The sequence below is a fragment of the Peromyscus eremicus genome, chromosome 19, assembly GCF_949786415.1.
Source record: "Peromyscus eremicus chromosome 19, PerEre_H2_v1, whole genome shotgun sequence".
NCBI classification, from domain to species: domain Eukaryota; kingdom Metazoa; phylum Chordata; class Mammalia; order Rodentia; family Cricetidae; genus Peromyscus; species Peromyscus eremicus.
Window position 1 is genome coordinate 21035651 of NC_081435.1, and position 23635 is coordinate 21059285.

At 52.5% G+C, this 23635-nt stretch overlaps 2 protein-coding genes across 2 annotated transcripts in view; one reads left to right on the forward strand and one right to left on the reverse strand.

Annotated features, from left to right (window-relative positions):
* Positions 1–349: 349 nt before the first annotated feature.
* Lims2 (LIM zinc finger domain containing 2) overlaps positions 350–23635 on the forward strand; it is a 29751-nt gene continuing 6465 nt past the window's right edge. Inside the window, exons 1-4 of the mRNA XM_059246068.1 lie at positions 350–635; positions 12155–12314; positions 14771–14837; positions 15095–15215. Coding sequence (XP_059102051.1) covers positions 625–635; positions 12155–12314; positions 14771–14837; positions 15095–15215 — 359 coding nt within the window. The 5' untranslated portion in view covers positions 350–624. The remainder of the gene's footprint in view (positions 636–12154; positions 12315–14770; positions 14838–15094; positions 15216–23635) is intronic.
* On the reverse strand, positions 17826–18868 carry Gpr17 (G protein-coupled receptor 17). The gene has a single exon (XM_059246067.1). It carries the CDS (start codon positions 18866–18868, stop codon positions 17837–17839), a length of 1032 nt encoding a protein of 343 aa, XP_059102050.1. The 3' UTR covers positions 17826–17836.

The following is a 23635-nucleotide window of genomic DNA, read 5'->3' on the forward strand; positions in this document are numbered from 1 at the left end:
ACCTTGCCCTCTCGATAGGGGACTGCACAGATTGGAGTCCCTTAGTGCCCCAGGAGGCAGTTGGTGCCTAGAAGTGTCTCAGAGACCTAAGTCTGACTGTTTTTCCTGCCTGGGGCAGCAGTGGGAACTCCAAGGAAGTGCGCGCTCGCGCGCACGGACTCTCTCGGTTTTACTTTCCTACCACATCCCTTAAAAGTGTCTCGGGATGTGGGTGGCGGAAGGCATGGGTGGGGGAGGGCAGATGAGGTGGGAGGGAGGGTGAATGGGGGTGGGGTGGGGTGCGAACTCGTGCATGTTTATTATAACTTCATTCCCTTTAAAAGGAAAAGTATGCCCGGAATCCGGGAGGTGGCAACGGAGTCCGGGTTGGCGAGGACGTGACCGACCCACTCAAGTTGGGTGTCTCTAGTGTCAGTCTCTAGTGGTTCCAGGGTTGACGCTAGCACCGGCATCCCCCTGTGCCCCTTGAGACTGTCCCCTGCACCCTTCATCCCGGCTGCCGGCGGGGCGGAGCCGCCCTGGCGGATTGGGTGTGTTCCTCCCTCAGCCCGACCGTGAGTCCTCTGTCGGGGACACAGCCAGTGGACTGCGGAGCGGTGCTAGGCTGCTGGGCGCGTGGCCACCATGACGGGAAGGTAAACAGATGCTTAGGTTATGGGTGGAGAGTGACATGGGCCGGGACGGATGCGGGACTGCGGGGTCGTGGCAGGAAGTCCGCCACTGCTCCCAGGCTGCAACCCCTCTGGGACTGAGAGTCGGGCAGGGGGTCCTACTCTCTTCCTCGAGGGTGTGTGTGGGCAAGGGCAGGTGTAGTTCTACCGCCATTGATCCCCTTGGGGTGACCCAGACCGGGGACTTGTCCAAGGTCAAGATCGAAACCTTAAAATGTGGCTGAGAGCCATGGACTTTCCTGGCAACCCTCTGTGTGATCCTGGGTGATAGTCACTGGGTGATAGCCTGCCATTGCCTCCTCTGTGAAACAGGGCGGTAAACGGTGTGTAGGACCTGTGGGGGAACTGCCTCTAAACCCTAAGTGTAGAGGCTCCGGGAGGGGCAGGGAGTATCCCTCCAGTTGGCCCCTGGGCAAGGTTCTGAGGTCCCTTCCTACCATTTCACAGATGAGGTAATTCAGGTTCCAGAGGTTCGGGAGGTGGGTCACATGTCCACAGGAGTCCAGCCAGTGTTGGCTTCTGCAGTTACTTCTGGAATATGGCTGGGTACAAGTGTGTGGTTCAAAGCTGGGCTGGAAAGGCACAGCCAAGAGCTGGCAGGGGTGCTTTTCCTGCACGATGCCTCTGCTACACTGGGGCTCCTGGGGAGCCTTTCCCTTTTGCAACCTTTGGTAAAGGGTCCTGGGAGTCAGGGCAACAGCCAGCAGTGTGAGCTCGTGGCCTGAAGATCCCTTGAGGCACAGGACAGTCTTCTGCCTCAGGGACACACTGCTGCTGACGGCTGAAGCTGTGGCTGGGAGTCCTCGGGTAGCCCTGGATTCAGAAACACTGTGTATCCTGTCATGGAGTAAGACCAGTTCTGCCCTCCTGCTTCCCAATGCTTCCTCCCCAGCCTCAGCTCTGGGTACTCCCCCAGCGTGAAGACTGCTGCTTTATGTGGTGCAGCACAAGGACCTGTCCCACCCCAGGAAGGTGGTAAAGGTCTTCCCACAGACTGCTGTGGTCACTTCTGTGTGCCCCTCAGCTTGTCCCCTACTCCCGGTTTCCTGGCAGAAATCCTTACCATTTTCTTTCCTCTCCATGCTCAGCCCTCAGTTTTGAAAGAAAAGCAGGGAGAGAGTCAGGCACCCAACTATATCTTAAGCTGGAAGTGGGATCCCGAATAGAGACATGAGGCACCTGTTAAGCCTGGATTCCTCAGCCCTCTCTGGATTGGTCGGTCATGGGCAGCCAGCAAGAAGAAAACCTTCAGGAAGGTTTTTGGTGGTGGGAACAGAGATCAGGAGATCTGCTGGCCATGGGGTCACAGGGAACAGGGAGCTCCTTTCTGCTCTGGGTGCTATTGCTCATCCTAGAGAACAGAGAAACCCCTAGATGCGGGGATCTCAACAGCACAGGAAATGTTCACAGTGCCCCTCCTCAGTGATGCCCTCTTTGAACATTTCGGTGCCTCTCTTCAGTTCTTGCCTTCAAGCATTTCCCTGTTGGTGTGTTTTAAGTCGCTGTGAGATGACACTGTGTCCACCACAGTTCCAGGCTTGGCTTCCTTCCCTTGTACACACAGAGATCCTAGCCAGGCTTGTCTGGGAGGAACACACATCTGACTCAGACTTTGGAGTGGGTGAGTCTCTTCTTATCCTAAGAACTATGGGGGTTCTTTAGCTCCATGTCACGTGCTCTGTGTCCATTGCCTCAGTGAGGCGGGGCAGGTCTTCATGCTTGGATCCTGGAACCCCCGCCAGTCTTTGGAGCCAGACTGCAAGGATACCCCCTCTGCTCACACCCCTCAGGACCCTCCTTGCCACCTCTCCCCTGGGCAGTGGCAGGCAAGAGCAGAAGGAGGGCTGTGGGGAGCCACCAAAGGAGACCTGGAGTAGCATCCTTTGTAAATGCACCTGTTGGTGCTGTGCAGAGAGGGCTATAAGGAGACTGGGAAGCCAGCCTGGAGGCCATCAGCCAGGGAGGCTGAGGGGATGGAATTGGGAGGCAGGGTCAGGGCTTCCTGGAGGTGGAGTGGACAGGATGTTATCGGAGCTGTTTGAGCCAGGGCCTCGGCTCTGTCAGCCACCTCCTCACTGGGCCAATTACATAGACAAGTTATAATGAAAGGCAGAGGAAGGACAGTTATTCAGTGTGGTCACACTGGGAAGAGAAGCAGGGGTCCTGCCAACGCCTACGTTGTCTCCCACCCCAATCCATCTTCAGAGTCCTGACATGAAGTTCAGGTTTAAAAGAAGGCAAGAGGAATGCATGGATGAGAGGTCCTGGTCAGGGTGTGGTGCTGCCCACCGCTGCCCTGTCACAGTCTCAGCTCCAGTCTCTGCAGCAAGGTAGCCTGACAGCTGTCAGAATCATGTGACATCTCTTCCTGGGAACAAGCCCCTCTTCTGGCTCACCCCAGGCTTCAGCATCTTTCCTCCCCATGATGACAGTCCTGGAGCAACTCTGATTTCTTGGGGATCATTGTCTCCATAGTCAGATAGCCAAGCCAGGTGTGGTGTCACACACCTTTAATCCCAGAACTTGGGAGGCAGAGCCTGGGGCATCTCTGTGGGTTCGAGGCCAGCCTGGTCTACAGAGCTAGCTCTAAGATAGACACAAATGTCTCTTGAGCACATCTTCATCTCAGTGACGAGAACAGGTCACTAATGGCCTGCTCTGAGATGCACAGTAGGAAGCATTGGTGAAGGCCTATTTTTCAGCAGATCTGAGAGGAAGAAAGCGTGCTCTAGGTGGGGGCCAGTCTGAGGGGAGAACTGGAGAGGCCCAGGAAAGGGCTGGGCTAGGGAAAGAGGGCCGGAGCCCTGTGTATTGCTGAGGAAGAGAAGGCGCCATGGTGTGAGAATGACCCAACCAGCGGGTGGTGTCATGGCCTGGGGACTTCAACACCAGGTTCTGTGGTAGTCACAGCTGTGCTTCCCTGTTAGAATCTCTAAGCAAGCTCTCAAGAAAAGCCCAAGACCAAGCAAGTGATTTCTCTGGCTAAAATGATCATTTCTGAAGTGTGACGTATTGCTCTTCAAAGAACTGAAAGTAGTATTAATGAAGGATGTGTTCCTGTAAAGTCCTAAACTTCTGTCTAAACCATTCTTTCAGATGCTTTTAGAGATCTCCAAGACATGCCAGGGTTAGCATTACATAAACAAACCTTTTACAGAGGGTAGGCAGAATCTCTCAAGGCCCACCACCATCCACTCCAAGCAAGTACCAGTTGATCTTGGACAGCTAAAGGAATGCTTAAAAAGAAACATTAGTGAGCCCTCCCCCACAAGTCCCCCAAATTCTATTACATATCAATTATTTCTTCAAAAGAATGATGAGAACAAAGTTGATGTAACCAAATACTCAACAAGAAGCAACTTGAGGAAGGAGACATTTACTGTGGCTCACAGTTTGAGAAGATACAGTCCATCGTGGCCAGGAAGACATGGCAGCAGGAATGTGAGGCAGCTGGTTCAGCTGTGTGTGCATTCAGGAAACACAGTAGGGTGACTGCTGGTGCTCAGCTTAACCTTCTCTTTATGCAGCTCAGGACCCCAGAGGCCATTTGGTGGCTCTAGATGTTATTAATGCAACCGTCAATATCAACGATTACAGTTGTGTGTAGTGTAGTGTGTGTGTGGGAGACCCTACTCCATGAAACCCTCATAATCCACAGCCATTCTCCGTGAACTATCTATCTCACTGCTTCATCTCAATGTGCTGCTGCTTCCATGGGGTCACTGTGTGACTCCTCATCCCACCAGGTCTCACCCCTTTGCACTGTCTTGCTCAGCTCAGGTCCAAACTTTCATTGAGTGTATAGAATTCCCCAGTTCATGCAGTTCAAACACAGTATTCCCTCATTACCACAGTTTCCCGTACCGGGCCTTTATTAATGTCCCCATGTGCATGCTGAATCATGGATTCACCATTCTCTCTTAAAGCTCAAACAAGAATAGTTTCTATAGTTCCTATCATATTCTCCCCCTCCTCACTCTCTGATTCTCCCCAAGGGTTTTGTGTTTTTGGATCCTTGGAAGAGCTCTTTAGCATAGATATAATTTACACCCTTTGTCTTTAGTTCTGCAAGCTGTAAGAAGGATTAGCCAGCTACTTAATCTCATCCCCACAACTTCCCACTTTTCCAACAGAGGCTACTGAAGAGGACAGTGGCTGCATGTCTCTTCATCACTGAGATTCCTCCCTTACATGGGGCAAGCTTCCCCCCCCAAAGATCACATGACTCAGTCACATGCTTTATCACACACACACACACACACACACACACACACACACACACACACACAGAGGCCATGTAGCAACTACCACAGTCCGTTATGATTCTGTCCCTCACTTAGTACTTCCAGGGATCAAAGTCCATTTTCTGATTCATCAGCTGTTGGGGGGGGGCATCCCCATGTTTGCATGGCAGACTCCGTTTATCAAGGAGGCATACCACCCCATATCACGCAGAGGAAGATGGTTACCTTGGGATTTCCCCCCAGGGATGTTCAGCTTTCAGATGGTTTGGCTTGGGTTGCATGTTTTATTGCCCATTACAGGAAAGAGGTAGACTATCCTAAGGTAGGCAGAGAGAGAGGGGTTGCTTCTGCAGATGTGCCATTGGTCGTCTTCAGTTGCATTTATTTATACTTTCTGATCTTACCAGGACCACACACACACACACACACACACACACACACACACACACACACACGTGTACACACACAAATATTAAAGACAGGCTGGCCTCCTATTCAATATGTAGTTGAAAAATAACAACCTTGAATTTCTGATCCTCCTGCTTCTACCTCTGGAGTGCTGGGGTTACAGGTGTGCACCGTGACACTCATCTGTCTTTAAAATGGTACATTGTGGAGAGTCCTGGGTTCTAGCATTTTCTGTATGGGAGAGGCTGAGATACTTTGGAGGCATGAATTTAATGCTGACTACCAGGACTCTGTCCCTAAGCTTCTGCATATTTGCAGCCATCTACATCAGGAAGTGGGCATGTGGGCATTTGCAGCTTTTTGTCTCCTCTGGACTCAGCCTCTCAATGTCCTTTAAAAATATTTGCTGAATCAATCATTGTTGGGCAACTTTGGAGTTGGCCGCCCTTACAGTGATATTCTGGGCAGGGCTTGTTAATGAGTACCCCTCTGTCTCTGGGTTTGCTGATGTCTGTTCTTGGCACCTGAGAGCAGAAGGCTGGCCCTGGACTCAGTTGCCTGTTGACCCTTGGTTGTCAGGCGCAATGGCGAATGTTTCTTTAGGATGGCCTGGGAAGACGCTGCTTATGCTTTCTCCAGAAGGCTCACAGCGACATCCCAGAGTTCCCTGCTCTGCCTCTGCATTAGTGACTAGAGTGATAGCTGAGGCACCGGTGGCCATGGTTCCCATACTCCCCGGGGGTAGTCGTCTTTGGGTGACAAGTCACTGTGTCACCCTCTACAAGTAAAAATCACGAGGGTGTCTCTAAATGTTGACAGCATGGGCTTCTTTTTGGAATGCTTGGCTCTTTTGTGTGTGCACTCATGGGCAACTGAATATATGGGGTGAGTGTGCATGGAACATGGAATATGTATGCAGTCAGAGGACAACCTTTGATGTTATTCCTCAGGTACTTTTTTTTTTTTTTTTTTTTTTTTGAAGCAGGGTCTCTTATTTGCCTAGAAGTTCACCACATTATCCAGGATAGCTGGCCAGGGAGCTTCCAGAGCTCTACCTTGCTTTGCCTTGGGCATCTCCCATCCCATGTCACTCACCACTGTGGGATTCTAAGTGGTGAACCACTGTGCTCGACTTTTAAAGTTGGTTTTGGGGGTCTGAACTGAGGTCCTCACACTAGCAAAGCAAGTGCTCTACCCGCTGAGCCATTCTCAAGCATGGGCACTCAGCTTGTGGTTGGCCAAGATCCTAGGGGACGGGAGCCCAGGGTTTGGGTTCTGAAGTTGGCTTTCATGCTGCAAGCGCTCAGAGAAAGAAGCAAGGTGGCATGTGCACATGGTGGGGCCTGCAGCTGGTTTCTATTATTATTATTATTAATTATTTCTTCTTATTCATATTCTTCAACTTTTAGACAGGGTTTCATTCTGTGGCCCTGGCTGACCTGGGACAGTAGATGAAGCTGGCCTTGAACTCACAGAAAACCCGCCGTCTCAGCCTCCCGGGTGCTGGGATTAAAGGCGTGTGCTATCAGGTCATGCTTTGCAGTTTCTTAACCGTTCCAAGGGTTGGCTTGTACTCCGCGCTCCCCACCGCAATGCGCCCAGGAGCTCAGGCTCCCCCACTGTACAGGGACAGATAGAACCCAGCCCTGTTTGGGGACCTGCCCAGGCCCAGTGCCCTCCTCAGGCCCTGCTTTCTGGAAGCTGACCGCGCAGCGCAGCAGGAACAATACCCTTTCTATTCAGGTCGGACGGCTGCCCTTTAGCATCCAGCCAGTAACTCAGCTCCTGTCCCGCGGAGGAGGCTAGCATCACTATGCCTTACCAGGGGGAGGCAGCTAACGCCTCGCTAGGGCTAATGGTCAGGTGAGCTAGCTGGGTGGGGAAAATGTACCCTCAGCGCCCCACTCCGGCCAAGCAAGGCTTGCAAAGAGTTCGGGTAAATAGTGAGAGGCTGGGTGGGGTTGTAGACAACAATGGCCGGAAAAGCTTGTACTTGCCTGCAGTACTTGCTTCGGAAACCCCTCCTGGTCCTTCAGAGAGGCTGGCTAGCCAAGGCACAGGAACAGGGCTGGGCTGGAGACAGGGTGGGGGAGCAGGCGCCACTTGTTGGAGTTGATTTTGATGTAGTCTGAGATTCCGACGCTTGGGTAGGTTAAGGCACTGAAGCTAGGCACCAGAGACCCGTGCGTGGTCTCGTGGCATCCCTTCGGTGACTTTCAGATTGAGGTTATTTTATTTTGTGAGACCGAGTCTCATGTGTCCCAGGCTGGCCTTGGCTCACAATGTAGCCAAGGGTGATTTTGGACTTCTGATCTAGCTTCCATCTCCCAAGTAGTAGGATCACAGACTTGGTTTTTATGCCATGCTGAGGACTGAACCCAGGGCTTCAGGAACGTTAGAGGCACACTCCACCAACTGAACCACATCCTTGGCTACAGAATGGGTGATTTTAATGTCACCTTATAGATGCACAAACCTGGGCTCTAGCGGTCAAGGGCATCACTAACCCAAATATGGCCCATTCCAGCACACGTTAGATTCTAAAGCAGCAACTGCTTGATTCCCTAGAAACTTGACAAGGTAGGAGAAGGGAGATGGGGTTTAGGGTGTCCCCACAGTAGCTCAGAGGGTTAACCTGGGCTTAGGAGGGAAACTGGGAGTCCCTAAGGAGAGAGACCAGAGGACATGGCTCCTATACATGTTGCCCCAGGGCCACCTGGCTGGAACAGAACTGTAAAAAGCTAGAGAGAGAGAGAGAGAGAGCGCAATGGGGCAGTGGACATAGGGTCATTGGCATTAAGGACCAAGTGGCCCCAGAGGAGGTGGAGGAAGAAGTGTGGGGGAGGAGAGAGCCGGGGAGCCACAGTCACAGGTGGGCAGGGTGAGGACCTGGTAGCATGGGGAGGGAAAGATCTTCGGAGGCTGACGTCACTCAGGTTCTTCGGAACTTCCTGCCAGTGCCAGGGAAGTTTGACAGGGATTCTAAAGGACTGAGTCCCGAAAAAGGTGTTTGTGGGGCTGAAGAAATGACTCAGTTGATACAGTGCTTACTGTGCAAGCAGGAGCACCAAAGTTCAGATCCCCAGCACCCATCTTAAAAAAAAAAAAAAAAGCCGGCCTCTTGTCTGGGACCCCAGCACCAGGGAGGCAGAGACAAGCAGATCTCTGGAGCTCACTGGCCAGCCTAGCTGAACTGGTGAGGCCCAGGTCCAGTGAGGAGCCTGTCTAAAAAACAAGGTGGAGAAGGAAACATCTGACCTCACCCTCTGACCTCCACACCCACAGGAACACAAGCGTGCATGCTCGTGCGCACACACATCATCTTTGGCCGAGAACAGAGGCAGCGCTGGGGAGGCAGCGCTGACTCAGATGTTATCTGTGATCAGTGGTTATCTGCAAAGGGACTGCCGTATGCTGGTTCTTCTTCAGGGGCCCAGCACAGGCCGGCACAGGCCTAGGCAATCCCACTGCTCAGGGAGGGACCTGTGGTTCACCTGCACGTGGCCAGCTGGAATGGAGTCCTCCCAGGTCAGCTTTGGTTGTGTCTGGTATGAACTGTGGGGCCGGGGTACAGGTGACCAGGGAGCTGAGAGTGACCTCAGGGTGGAGATAACGAACAACATGACCAAGGCACAAGGAGGGATGTGGGCTCTGTAAAGAAACTTAGGCTCCAGCAAGATCCCAGGAATGTGCATACACATGTTTATGCAACGCCTGCTTTTGGCTTTCCTTGAACTTCTGGTTCGTACTTCATGCCAGTTCTCTGTTGTGACAGGTGTGGCATGCTTGAACTGTTCTTGATAAAAGGAAACCGAGCCGCTGGACCAAAGGGGCATGACTAAGGCTTCTAAAAAGGTGTTACCTCTGACAGGTTTTGGATGGATTTGGCGATTCGGATAGGAACACGCCCCCTTGGCCTTTCCCACTTCAATGCTCTCTTCTCCCTTCTGCTTTTCTTCTTTTTCCTTTTCAGACAGGGTCTCACGTAGTTCAGGTAGGTCCCCAATTTGCTATGTTACCGATGATGACCTTGATCCTCCTGCCTCCACTTCCTCGGTTCTGGGATTACAAGGGTGAGCCACCGTACCCAGTATTACGCAGACCTAAGGATCCAGTTCACGACTTTCTTGCACACAAGGCAAGCACTCTGCCAACTGAGCCACATCCTCAGCTCCTGGAATATGTTTGTGATGGTGAAAATGCATCCTGTGTACAGCTGTCCAAGGCAGCGTGTTAATTTTCCAGTGTCCACATGATGAGGAATAGGGCCGTCTTTGTGTCAAACCCTGTTTTTTGTGTGCAGCCCGGTGACCTCTGATGCTGATGTGGCCAGGGAGACAGGCCAAATCGTTCCAGAGCTGGCCGCGGCTGGTGGGAGGAAGCTTCCACTGGAGCTTAGACTGTGCCTGCTGCACAGGGAGCCTCTCTTTACCCCGAACCTGGCTTGTGCCTGAAATAGTGCAGACACTCAGCAAAGACCCAGCGGCAGAGGCAGGAAGTTGCTTGTGCGAAACACAGATTCTCCAGGTATTGTCTTTTATAGACAGTCGATGTTGGACTCATTGTACAGACGAGGGTACTAAAGTTCGCAGGACTTTGATGCATGGGCTAGGGATGTAGTGGGTAGAGTACTTTCCTAGCATACATGAAGCCCTGGGTTGATTGCCAGCACTCAGAAGGTAGAGACAGGAAGATCAGGTTTAAGATCTGGCTAAGACATTTGCCAAACCAGATGACCAGAGTTCAGTCCCTGGGTCCCACATGGTGGAAGGAGAGAACCAACTCCTGCCGGATGTCCTCTGAGCCTCATACATGGTGACAAGGTACAGGAACACACATGTGCACACACACACACATGTACACACACATACATATGTACACACACACACACACACACACACACACACACACACACCATAAATAAACAAATGGAAAAAAAGAAAAGAAAAGAAACCCTTTGCTTTAGACAGGGTCTCACTACATAACCCTGGATAGCCTGGAACTCGTTGTATAGACCAATTTGACCTAAACTCAGAGATCCACATGCCTCTGCTCCCCTCAAGTGCTGGGATTAAAAGGGGTGTGCCACTATGCCAAGTTCAAGAAGGACTTTTTAAAGAAGTCCCATCATCCTTCTTCCCAGGCCCCCTCACTCATGTGCAGGGATTGGAGAGGAGGAAGAAACTGTTTCGGATGGCCAGGCCTGTGTGACGCCCTGGGAAATAAGGGGACAGGAAGAGGTACGAGTCTAGTCCCAGGTGATCCTCAGCAGGCCTCCGCCGCTGTGCTTTAGTGTCTTTGGAGCAGAGGGAATCCCCCGTCTCATCCCAGACTGCCCTATAAGCTTAGGAATGTCTTGTGATAATTTAGTGTGTGTCATCTGTCCAGAGTATGAACGTTTGGAGCGCTGGGGGTGAAGGTTGAGGAAAGGGAGCAGGGTGGTACGCATGCTCAGTTCTGGGTTTGGTTCTCAGAAACGTGAAGTTCTGTGCTCTGAGGGTGGGGCCTGGCTGTCTCCTCAGAGGACAGAGGACAGGCTGCTCTCTGCCCTAGGGCTGACTGTGTGAAGGAAGGCATGGAATGTCCATCCATCTCTGACCCTCTGCCCTCTGGCAGGGAGTACAGGAGGCCACAGGCCTTCCCCAAACACCAGTTGGGGAGCTCTGAAAAGCACCCAGAGCTACAGTACAATGACAGTTCTCTTTATGCTGTCTGAGATCTGCTTAGCCCTGGACTGCGTGCAGATGTGCTATTACACCCTTAACCTTGGGTATTGGTCCTCACCTTCCACGTTGGGCACACCAGCCTAGCCGGCCTGCAAGCTCCTGGGAATTCTCCTGTCCCTGTCTCCCACCTCCCGACAGGAACTCGAGGACTGCGGACACTTGACATACTGTCTTGTCTTTTGCATGGATTCCGGGGATTCCAACTCGGGTCCTCAGAGTTGCGTAGCCATGTGGCAAGTGGCTTTACCCACTGCGCCGTCTCCCCAGATCTTCACCTTGTGTGTGTGTGTGTGTGTGTGTGTGTGTGTGTGTGTGTGTGTGTGAGAGAGAGAGAGAGAGAGAGAGAGAGAGAGAGAGAGAGAGAGAGAGAGAATGTCTGACATTTCCCTGGCTCTCACCCAGGTAGGCTAGCTTGGCAGGCCAGTGAGCTGCAGAGACATGCTTGTCTCTGCTTCCCTGGCACTGGGACTCTAAGTGGGTGTCAGTATGCTTGGCTTTGTGTGTGTGTGTGTGTGTGTGTGTGTGTGTGTGTGTGTGTGTGTGCATGTGTGTGTGTGTGTGGGGGGGGGACTCTGGATCTGGAACTCAGGTCTTCAGGCTTGTGTGGCAAACACTTCACTGACTGAACAGAGAAAGGCCTCTGCTTTCTTCCAGATTCAGCTTTAGATATGTCAGGCATCACGGTGGGGAGGTTATGGTGGAAAAGTCAGGTGTGAAGACATGGGCTTCTATCCCAGGACAGTGGGGAGGCACAGAGAGAGCCAGGTGTATCCTTGGTGCCTGCTAATCAGCCAGCCTAGCCTACCTGGTGAGTCCCATGTCAGTGAGTGATACCGCCACAAAAAAAAAAAAAAAAAAAAAGCGTGGATGGTGCCTGAGGAACAACAGCTGAGATCGCCCTCTGGCCTGCAGCCCTGCAGGTCTCCTCCCCCATACACATGTACGTACAAAATTTCATGTTTTAAGGACGTTTACAACTTTGTGCTGTGTTTGTCGCCGTTAAAGGTTGGATCCACCTGAATGCTTGAAGCAGGGACATGTCCCTGGGCAAACCCTGCAAGTCTGCTGCCCAGTGCTGACCTTCTTCTCCTTCTGTCCCCTCTAGCAACATGTCTGAATGCTTGGCCGATGCCATGTGCCAGCGCTGCCAGGCCCGGTTTGCCCCCACAGAGCGCATTGTCAACAGCAATGGGGAGCTGTACCATGAGCACTGCTTCGTGTGTGCGCAGTGCTTCCGGCCGTTCCCTGAGGGGCTCTTCTACGAGGTGAGGAGCCTCCGGGTAGAAGCCTGTTCTTGAGGAGTCCATGGCTGCTCTGTGACCTGGCCAAGCTCTGAGGTAGCAGAGCTGAGTGTCATGCATGGTGTTGGCCCATCCCTCACCCGGGAACTTCTGGAGTCAGACTCCCCTGGACAGGTTCCGGGCGGGTCCCTGAGTAGGAAGAACCCCACCATGGTGCTTGTTCCCCATTGGGTCAGATAGTAAATGCAATGGCTGGGTGATTCCAATATCTGGAGGGTGCTTTAGAAATAAGGATTCTCGTGGTTGGAGTTGGGTAACCAGGTGATGTTTGATGAGGCCGGAAGAGAAGGGACACACAGACACAGACACACAGACACAGACACAGACACACACACACACACACACACTCCTCGGCAGCAGAAGATCTTGGCAGAAGGCACAGCATAGGTACTGAAGTGGAAGCATGTGGGAAATTTGGGGAGAGGCTGGTGTGGTAGAAGTAGGAGTCTGGGGATGAGCCGGAGAGTGGCAGGCAGTAGACAGAGACTCGATCTTTCTATCTTAGTGGCTCTCCTTTGGGGTCTTGAGCTTCTTTTCTGTAAGAGATTGGAGTCACCTGGGTTTGGAACAGAGGAGTCACACCATTGCCCAACATGTGAAGAAGACCCCTCTGATTCGAGGCATGTGACATGCGCCTGTAACACCAGATCGTGGGGAGCTATGTAATGGGACTGTCTCAAAAACCAAGTGGAAGGCAGAGAGAGGCTCCGGGCATTGTGCCATACAGAGGCTGGGAGCCAGCTGGGAGAGAGGCTGGGGTACCAGGTGAGACCAGGAGCGGGGTCATTGAGGATGGAGATAGTTCAGATAAACGTTAAGGGCTCTGAAATGCCCACGCCAGCTCACAAGAGCAAGTAGTTAAGTCCTTTCTAAACACGGCTGTTGTTAAAAGTAACTCATGCACGGGGTGGCTGAGGAAATGCCTTCCTTGGTCATCAGAGTGCTCGACTCACATCGTGAGCTCTTGAGTTGAATCCTCTGAACCAATGTAAAAAACGGGGCACGCTAGCTTGTGCTGGAGTCCCACACTGGGAAAGTAGAGAGACAGGTGGATGCCTGAGGCTCACAGGCCAGTCAGTCAGTCTAGCCTGTTTGCTGAGCCTATCATAGGCTGGTGAGAGACCCTGTTCCCAAAAGCATGGGTGGGGTGCACCTACATATACATAAACACACACATAGTAAACCATATCAGTGTACAAGGGTATAGTACTTTATTAAAAAATGAAGATAACAAATACTTAAAATGTCCTACTTCCCTTTATTTCGTTAGACTTCCATGGCATTTACGTGTCTGAGATTATTTCTGCCTGTGTGGTAATAAAAAACGGCATGGTACCAGCTTGGCAGTGAGATTCACACCACAGCATCTGGCAGACCCAGAGTCAGGGCCTCTGTTGCCTCCCCCGCAGAGTTGGTTAGACACTGATGGCACTCCACTGGGCTGGAGTGGAGGGGGGACCAGAGCTCAGAGGGGGCTGTGCTCTCTTGGATTGACTGATGTGGGTATGTGGCCTGCATGTCAGATGAGGATCTCCTTTTGCTTTCCAGGCTCCTGAGAGATGCTGGCCGGCTGTAGAGGCAGCAGAGCATTGGGAAGAGCTCTGTGAGGGGCTTTAGACCAGAACCAAGCAATGCACACAGTGGGTGTTTGGGAGATATTGCTGCTGAGGGACTTCAAGCCTCTGCAGTTTCTCTGGCTCACTGGGAGAGCTGCATGTATAGTTTTAGGAGAAGGGAGTTATCCAGGATGACTTTGAACTTCTGGTCCCTCCGACTTGCATCTTTCAAGTGCTGGGATTACAGCCAGGCACCCCCATACCCTGTTCATGTAGTCCTGTAAACAGAAGCAAGGGCTTCCTGCATGGTATGCAAGCCCTCTACAAACTGAACTACATCATCAGTCCTTTTTTTTTTTAAAGAAAGTAAATTGTTAAGGGAGAGGAAGGCTGAGGCAAGCTTTGGTCACACTTGGAGACAATACATGACAGCCTCTGACCGCAACACTCGGGCGCTTTTCTTTGTCACCCCAATTCCTCAGGCCCTTCCTGTGTTCTCTTTCTTCCCTCTTCCCGCTATGGGCCTTCTATAGCCTCCGGGGACACTGACCTGGTCAGACACGGAGGACAAAGTGGCACATGTGACTCAGATTTGACCTGGTCTGCCCCAGCCCCAACTCCCACCTCAACTTGGCCTGTAGTCAGGATCCTCGGGTCCTCAACAGACAGCAGAATCTCGGACCCGCAGCATCTCTGTGAAACACTCACTTTGTACTCTGCTAAACTGCCTGGGCCAGTCCCTGCTCCAGCTAGCTTGAGAAGGCTCGCTTCTCTGGACCCCATTCCCTCACTGTGTATTAGGAGCAAAGGACTGTGGAGATGATGAATGACTTGCTTGTCTTTTGTCTGTGGCCCCATTTGTAGTTCGAGGGCCGGAAGTACTGCGAACATGACTTCCAAATGCTGTTTGCTCCATGCTGCGGATTCTGTGGTAAGAGCTGGTGACGCCACCTGGGAAGTGGGGACGGGGGCAAGTAGGAGACAGGCAGTACTGGCGCGCTGCTTAACCTGGGGACTTTTACTCACCACCTCATTCTATCTCTCTGAGTGAGCATTGCTCTTCAGGTCCCTAAAGGAGGGGTGCTCGGACAAGGCTAAACTGGGAGGAGCCCCAGGCTACACAGGACTTGGGAGGTGCCGAAGGGTGGGGCGTCCCCTGACTGACAACTGAGGTCTCTCCTCTTCTAGGTGAGTTTGTTATTGGACGCGTGATCAAGGCCATGAACACCAACTGGCATCCAGGCTGCTTCCGCTGTGAGCTGTGTGACGTGGAGCTGGCTGACCTGGGCTTTGTGAAGAACGCAGGCAGGTGAGGCAGCGGCAGTTGTGGGCAGAGAGGAGGGTCTCTTGCCCCCACTCCAAGAGCCATGGTCCAGCGAAGTACCAGGCACCTTCCAGGCTCTGCAGCGTCCTGTGCGGACCTGGCCGTGGACCTTGTTCTACCCCTACTAGATGGAGAACACAGTCCCCCAGGCATGGATAAAGATGGGGTAGAAGAGTGAGGACAGATGGGGCTTCCTCTGAGCAGGGGGCTCCTTTGGGGACAGCAGGCATGAGGGTCTTAAGTGGCTATGGATGGATGAGGAGTTTTAAGTTAACAAATCACTATTACCCCTGACACCCCACCTGCTGCTCCCACACCATGCTGACCCCAGCTGTCTGCCTTCCTCCCTGTATGCACATGGCTGGAGGATGTCGGACAGACAGAAGGTTCTTAACCAGGTTGCCCAGTTTACTCTAAATTCAGAACTGTAAACGTCATTGGTACTCTGGCAATTCCCCTTCCAAGAAGCCTTGTTCTTTCTCTTACCCCTGCCTCCCTCGCTGTGGGTTCTACACCTCCCCTGCAGCCATGACCTCATCTCCCACCTGCGTGGGGAAGCTTTGGGGGAGCTCCCAGCAACACCTTTGTGCCCCGAAGTCCTTCAGAGCATAGCGGTTGACCTTCTCTATACCTCAGGTCAAGCCTGGGTATCACCAGGTCCTCTCCTTGACCTCCAGTGGCCTCACAGCAGGGCCCTCCTGCCTAAACCGCCTCCCCTCCCAGTGAGACCTCTGTTCTGTGCTAGCTTCCTCCAGCCTCTCTCTGCACAGAGGTGTTCTTTGGGCCTGGGTCCATACCTACCCTTGAAGATGAAGTCTTGGGTCTCTCAACAGCACATCTGGACAATCCAGGGGACTCCTCCAGATCTCTCCTTTGCTCAATTCCCCTGCCTGTGTGGCATCTCCATTTGAGATTTCAACACAACAGATCCCAAACAGAGCTGCAAGTTTCTCCTCTTCTGACTCAAGTCTGCTTCCGCAACCCCTGTGCCAGAAAAGGCATTGCCGCCTTCCAGAGACCCTCCAGCTTCCCACAAGACTGTGCTTCCTGTCTGGGTACTTGGTTCTCTGTCAAAGCCCCTCTGTCTCAGCCTACAGTGATCTTGTCCCTTTGCTATGCCGCTGGAGGGGCACATGACCTCATACTGGTCCTGGCATCTGTAAGGGTGCCATGGTCTTGTGTTCAGCAGGCTGTCTTGGTGAGGGACCACGAGGGTGGACAGACCTGTACTGGTGAGAAGCAACACGGAGCATCAGGGGCATCAGTCCGGGCTGTGCTCTTTCTGAGATGAGCCCTGCACAGGCCGCTACCCCATGCTTTGGAAGACAAAATGTAATAGAAGAATAGAGGGTTTCTCTGTTGATGGGCAGGGTGTGGTTGGAGGGTTAAGTCTGAGAGCCCTTCGGACCTAGAATGGCACTTGAAACTCCATGATGCATGGCTTCAGGTCTGCCTGGGGCAGACATACCCCTGGGCCACCAAAACCACAATAAGGGAGACATTGCCCTACTTGGTCATTCTTGGGTGGAAGGGAAGAGAATTTCAGGGGAAGACATCATGTGTCATGTTGAATTAGCATAATAATTTCCTTTACCTTAAGGCTTGATTATGTTTAAGAGTAGTACAAACAGTTACAAAAAGGATACATTAGCATGGTCAACACATGCTGACAAGTTCAACAGTTCAAAGCCAGGCAGCCCAGGCTGGCAGAAGCCTCTTGGGAGGGAGTGGAAATGCCCCCCCTCTGGGTTTGAGTGAGCTGGAGACAGGTTCACACACCTGGCTCCCTGCCTGCAGCAGGCCTTAATGGCTGTCCATCTATGCCGTATGCCTGACCAGGCCACCTTCTACTGAGAAACTCCAGACGTTGTCAGGCTGGAGGCAGATGTGGGAACAGGGTTACAGCAGGGGAGCCCAGAGCTGTGTTTGCTGGACTCACTTGCAATCAGTCTGAAATGTACTCGTGTGTGGCTATCCTAGAGTCTGTGTCCCCCAAGCTCGGAACAAGATCATCTCCCAAGGCAGGCAAGGACTCTGTAGGATACGCGATATACCATGCACTTCAAAGGAAATATTAGACGCCCCTCTAGTCCCATTGAGATTTGTGCTGCTTCCTTTTCGGGGTCCTGGGCAGCTTGCTTTCTGGGTTATTCTGTCGGGCTTTGTTGCTGTGGGCATCTGCAGTATGAAGGAAGCTGGAAGTTTTGTGGGGAAGAAAGATCTCCATTGTTCCAGAAATGTCCCTGTGGCTCCCTTCCCTATTTAGTACCAGTGAAGTCACTGAGTGTCTGGGAGCTGTAAATAAGGCAGGCCAACCCAGTGCCTGTGGAAGGGTGGGCAGGGCATCCTGTAGTCAGCCCCCCGCTCTTGGTGGAGTTGCTCAGACTGGATGGTCTTGTAGTTAAGACCTTGGAGCAGGGCAAGAGCTGCTGACACGTTAGTTTATTTGCTCAGGAAGTGGTGAGGGAACATAGACTTCTTTAGCTGGCTCTGGTAGCGAGCGTGTGCCCCAGTGGAGAGCTGGTCCTCCTACAACAGTCTACAGCTGGCCTGGTGACAGGACCTCCTTGCTCAAGGCTCACAGCTCAAGGCTCACAGTTCAAGGCTCACAGCTCGGATCGGGCACTCAGGGAGCTCTCGTTGGTTTTTCCTTCAAAGCTGGGAGGTGGGCCTGCCAGCCGTTTGCTGCAGAGCAAGTTGCACAGGGCGTGGCGGAACTTCTCAGCCACGAAGAAGTACATGACAGGGTCCAGGGCCCCGTTGAGGCTGGTGAGACACGAGGTGATGCGGTTCCCTAGGGCCAGGGCACGCTGAGCAGAGCAGGACATCCCGCCACCACCGCCGCCGCCGCGGTAGTGAAGCACGTAGACTGAGCGGTGGATGTGGTAGGGCACAAAGCAGATGAGGAAGATGGCCAGAACCATAGCGATCATGCGGACGGCTTTGTTCTTGAGGTGCTTCTCTATGCGGGGGCCCTGGCGCAGGCTGCGAATGATCAGCAGGTAGCAGGTCACGGTGGTGATGAAAGGGAAGGTAAAAGCCACAGCCAGGGAGGCCAGGGCATGGTGGGAGGCCTTCTCCCGGTACAGCTGCAGGCAGACCACTGTGTGGTTGGTCTGCACGGTCTGTGGGCTCACTAGAAGCGGGGCCATAGCCACAGCCACCACCACCCACAGGAAGGCACAGGCCAGGTGGGCATAGAGAGGTCTTCGGAGCTTGAGGGACTTGACTGGGTGCACAATGGCCAGGAACCGGTCGGCGCTGATGCAGGTGAGGAAGTAGATGCTGGCATACATATTGAGGTAGAAGAGGAAGCCGGTGAGCCGGCATGGGATTTCCCCAAATGGCCAGTGATTCCCGGAGAAGTGATAAACCAGCCGGGTGGGCAGGACCAGGACACAGGACAAGTCGGCCACAGCCAGGTGCATCAGGAACACGTTGGCCGGGGTGCCTGACTTGTGGTCCCATATGAAAAGCCACAGGGCCAGAGAATTGCCCACAAAGGCTAGGATGAAATCCAGAAGGTAGAAGCAAGCGAAGAGCATGTTCTCTAGTGGGGTCTCCTGTCCACATTGCTCCGAGTAAGCCAGGGAGGCGTTGTCAGTCAGACTGGGTAGGGCTGTCTCCAGGCCATTCATGGTGTGGCTAAAAGCAGAACAGGGGAACAGAGCTGGAGGGCATACAGAACCAGTTGTGGGATTCCCAGGATGCACCCCAGGGTCAGAGGCAGGACCTCTGATGCCTTCATTGTCTCCTGTCACCAGCTTGAGAGGAACGGAGCTATTCTAAGCTTGTCATAGCTGCTGAGCTGCCGAGGGGGACTCCTGTGTCTGGGGGATTTTCTGCCTCCTTTGGAACTGGCTGAGCCTCAGGCATTTTGAACCTCAATCTCAGTCCAAATCCAACCGAGGCTTGGTTTTCCCTGTGAGTAGGAGGGCCTGGGGCAATTTCTGGAAGACCCAGAACCGGGAAGTTCCTTTCTGCACTGTGCCTATCCCTCAGCTTAGAGGGTGGATGAGTTAGTACTGGAGGGAGAGGGAATCCAGCTTGATTGTCTGGGCTTCTGAGGACAGGGAGAGCCCTTATTTTCTTTTCTAACCCCACCCCAAGGCAGGGGTAGCATTGTGGAAGGGGTCCCTTAAGCCTCACTCCCCATGGGTGAGTAAGTAGGGTCTGTTGCTAAGAGCCAGGTACTTGGTACCCATCACTCTGAGTCCCAGGACCTCCCTGACCTGCTGGCCTGGTCTGCAAGGAGCAATATGTCACAACTTTTTGTCCCACCGCCTGGCTCCTCCCGCACTTGCTAGCAGGGCTCCATCGGGGCTGCACTGGACATGCTTTCTGTCACGGGACCTGAGAAGCCCCGGATCTCTGGAGTTTTCCACACTTAGCGGGTCAACTCCATTTTGACCAGCTTTTCTGGGTGAGAGCTGGGTTTAGGAAACCTTTGCAGGACCTCAAACCAGCAGGGAGTCCCTTCCAAGCCGAAGTGTTCCACAGCCCAGGCTGGGGTATGAGGGAGTCCTGCATCTTCCAGGATCCAGTTTCACCTCTGGGAGCCTAGGTGACCCCGTGGCCAGAGCTGGGAGTGTGGCTCATCACATTACAAACACTGGAGTTGCCCATTGGCTTTTGTGGGGGCTTTGCCAGGACTGGCTACCTAACTTTAGGGGCTCAGAGTCAAATGAAAATGCATAACTCCTTGCTCAAAAAGTAAGCATTTGGGTTGGGGATGTAGCTTAGCTGGTAGAGTGCTTGCCCGGTGTGAAGGAGGCCCTGGGTTTGACTCCTAGCACATAAACTGGGTGTGGTAGCGAGTGTAATCCCAACACTTGGAAGCTGGGCAAGAGGTCAGGGTCATCCTCCGTTATATAGAGAGTTCAAGACCAGCCTAAGCCATGACTTTAAAACATAATAATAATTCTAAAATGTAAGAATTTCAGGATCATGGAAATGGTTGAACAGCTCAGGGCCCTGTGTGACTGCAGGGTGTCTCCACTGTCACCTCCGCCCAGTCTCCCTTCCTGCTCACTCCTGCCCCTTCCTGCCCACCCCTGCCCCTTACCTCTTGCAGATGACCCAGGAGGGCAAGGACGGGAGGCAGGCGAACGGTGATCCAGCCGTGGGTGGTGCTCCAGGTGGACTCCCTGTAGCCGTAGGAGGGAGACCTGACTATTTAAGGAGAGCAGGAGAACCCACAGCGCCTCCGAACCTGAAAAGCGGCTTCATTCCTGAGGGGTCCTTTGTGGGGTAGGCTGCTTTCCCAGCTGGATCTGCTTCCACGGAGCACGTACTGAATATTCCAGTGTGTCCTCAGATTGTGCACACCCCCATCCCCCAGCCAGGCCACAGAGCACCACAGAGGCCAAGTGTGTGACTGTCCTGGGAGCCTGGGAGTGGGCAAGGGCTGGGCCGAGTGGGGGTCTTGGGCTGGAATTGACAGACACAACAGGACATTTCAGAAGGGTATGGTTTTCTACTAGTAGGGGGGTAGGGAGGGGTCAGCTACCATGGCAACGGGCCAGGATCCCAAGCTTACTGGTGGGGGTGGGGGTGGGGGGGTGTTGTTATGCATGCCAGGGTTGGAGCTGAGGAGTCTTGGGCCAGATGAGAGGGGATTCTTTCAGACACTTGCTGTAGGGTCCTTGTGTCCTGTCCTGTATAATTAGGTCCCGTTTGGATGTGTGGAATAAATCATGGCCTTTATGTGGAGCCCTGCACAGCTGCAGATGCCTTATAAAGGGGGTGCTGTTTATGCTGCGGGGATGCAGCTCAGCCCAGCAGGCCTGGATTTTGCCTGGGAGGGCTTCTCGGCAGAGCACGGTCAGCAGGAGGGCCTCAGTGTCTCCCTGACCAAGGCTTGCTCCTTCTGGGGTGGCGCAAAGCTGGGATGCATTGGGCGTTGCCTGTGACTCATTGAAGTTCATCAAGGCTGATATCACTAATGGGGTAGCCATACAACACAGCTAAATCCGAATTCTTAGTTTCAAAAGACACTTCAGTTGAAGTGTTTGAAATTACGGTTGGGCATATAGCTCGGCCAGCACTCAGTGCTTGTCAAGTGTGAAGGCAAAGCCCTGGGTTCCATCCTCAATGCTGCAGAGACTGTGTGGTGGCTCACACCTGTGTTCCCTGCACTCGAGAAGCCGAGGCAGGAAGATGAGAGGTTCATGGTCATCTTCAGCTACATACTGAGTTTGAAGCCAGCCTGAGTTACATGAGATCCTGTCTCAAAAACAAACAAGCGAAACATTTACAATTATGTGTGCCTAACATCTGGAGAGGACCTTCTGCCCAATGGTATCTTTCGTCAGTCTGTCTTTTCACACAGCCCTGTGCAGCTGGGAATTTTGCCCCGTTTGACAGTTGAGGAAGCCAGAGTTCAGAGAAGTGAGGTCATTCACCCTGTGGTAAACTCTAGCAAGTGGCAGAGCCTGGCTCTCCACCCTAGCACATGTCACTGCAGAAGTAAGACTTTACGTGTATTTGGTCCTTTCTGTTGGCTTGAGGCATTTTGACATGAGAATTCTTTTGGTGGGGTTTTTCAAGACAAGGTTTTCCTGTGTAGCCCTGGCTGTCCTGGAACTTACTCTGTAGACCAGGCTGGCCTCAAACTCACAGAGATCGCTTGCCTCTGCTTCCCGAGTGCTGGGATTAAAGGACATGAGAATCCTTAGGGGTGTGTGTGTGTGTGTGTGTGTGTGTGTGTGCGCGCGCGCGCGCGCATTCATACATGTGTGTACATAAAGCAGGAAACCCAGCTGAGTGTCTAGGTGGTAACTTCATGAATCTCTAAAGCATCTTAGAGAGAACTGAAGTGGCACCTGAGGAGTTGGGGGAATAGCTCATCAAGTGTTTTCCACGGAAACAAGAAAACCTGAATTTGATTCCCAAAACCCATGTGAAAAAACCTTGGTGTGGTAGCACTTGCCTATAATCTCAGCACTGGGGAGGTGGAGACAGGGAGGTTGTCAGGGCTCTTTCGCCAGCTATGGTAGCCAGATTGGCAAGTTCTAAGCCGGGGGAGCCCATGTCACTGAAAACAAGGTGAAGGGCTGGAGAGATGGCTCAGTGGTTAAGAGCACTTGCTGCTCTTCCAGAGGATCTGGGTTTGTTCCTAGCACCTACGTTTGGGGTTTACAGCTGCTTATAACTCTGGTTCCAAGGTCTCCAACACCTTCTCCTGTCTTCCCTGGGCATGTGTACACATGACATACACTCACAAACATACATGAGTAAAAAATCAAAATAATTTTGAAACTAGTAAGAAAAATATATAGGCTGGGAAGACGGCTCAGTAGTTAAAAGCGCTTGCTGCCCTTGCAGAGGACCTGGGTGCTCACTCACACTGGCTAGACATGGAATTGGCTGCCCTGAGCAGAGCATTCTTGGACTCACATACTTTTTTCATTTTTCTGAGGCGAATCCTTAGATGCTATCCACGTTTTTGTTGTTGTTTTGTTTTTCTTTTCTCAACAGGGTGTCTCTGGGTAGCGTTGGCCCGCCTGGAACTCACTTTGTAGATCAGACTGACCTTGAACTTACGGAGATCTGCCTGCCTCTGTCTCCCTAGTGCTGGGATTAAAGGCATGCGCTACCACCGCTTGGCAATGCCCAGCTTTTAAAAATAACTTATTAGCCGGGCGGTGGTGGCGCGCGCCTTTAATCCCAGCACTCGGGAGGCAGAGGCAAGTGGATCTTTGTGAGTTCGAGGCTAGCCTGGTCTACAAAGTGAGTTCCAAGAAAGGCGCAAAGCTACACAGACAAACCCTGTCTCGAAAAACAAAACAAAACAAAAAAAATAACTTACTACGGTTATTTAGCTATGTGTGTGTGTGTGTGTGTGTGTGTGTGTGCCGTGGCATGTGGTAGAAGTCAGAGGACAACTCATAAGAGTTGGGTCTCTCCTTCTACATGTGGATCCTACAAATGTGGAACTCAGGTCATCAGGCTTGGTGGCAAGCACCTTTATCTGCTGAGCCATCTCAATGGCCCGTGTCCAATTTTTTAAAGTGTGGATTCTGGAATTTGAACTCAGGACTTTATGCTTGCAAAACCAAGCCCTTCATCAACTGAACTATCTCTTGCGCCCTTGGGTTTGGTGATTTTGACACAGTGTCTCATGGTGTAGACAAGGCTAGCTCAAACTCACTGTCCTCCCGCCTTTGATCTCTGGTGTGAGAGCCACCATATCTTGCTACAGCTTTGAAGCATAGTTCTTCTGTGTTGGATGAATGCTGTATTGATTCTAAGGAGGGACCGCCAAATTTAGAAGGGCGCCATGGGGAATCAGGCCATGATTGTGGCAGAGACACAGGCAGAGAGGAGGAGCTGGCTAGAGTGGGTGCCTGGGCCAGGCGCCTGTGTCCGTGGCTGTTGTGTAAATGTCTTGGGTGAGGTCAGAT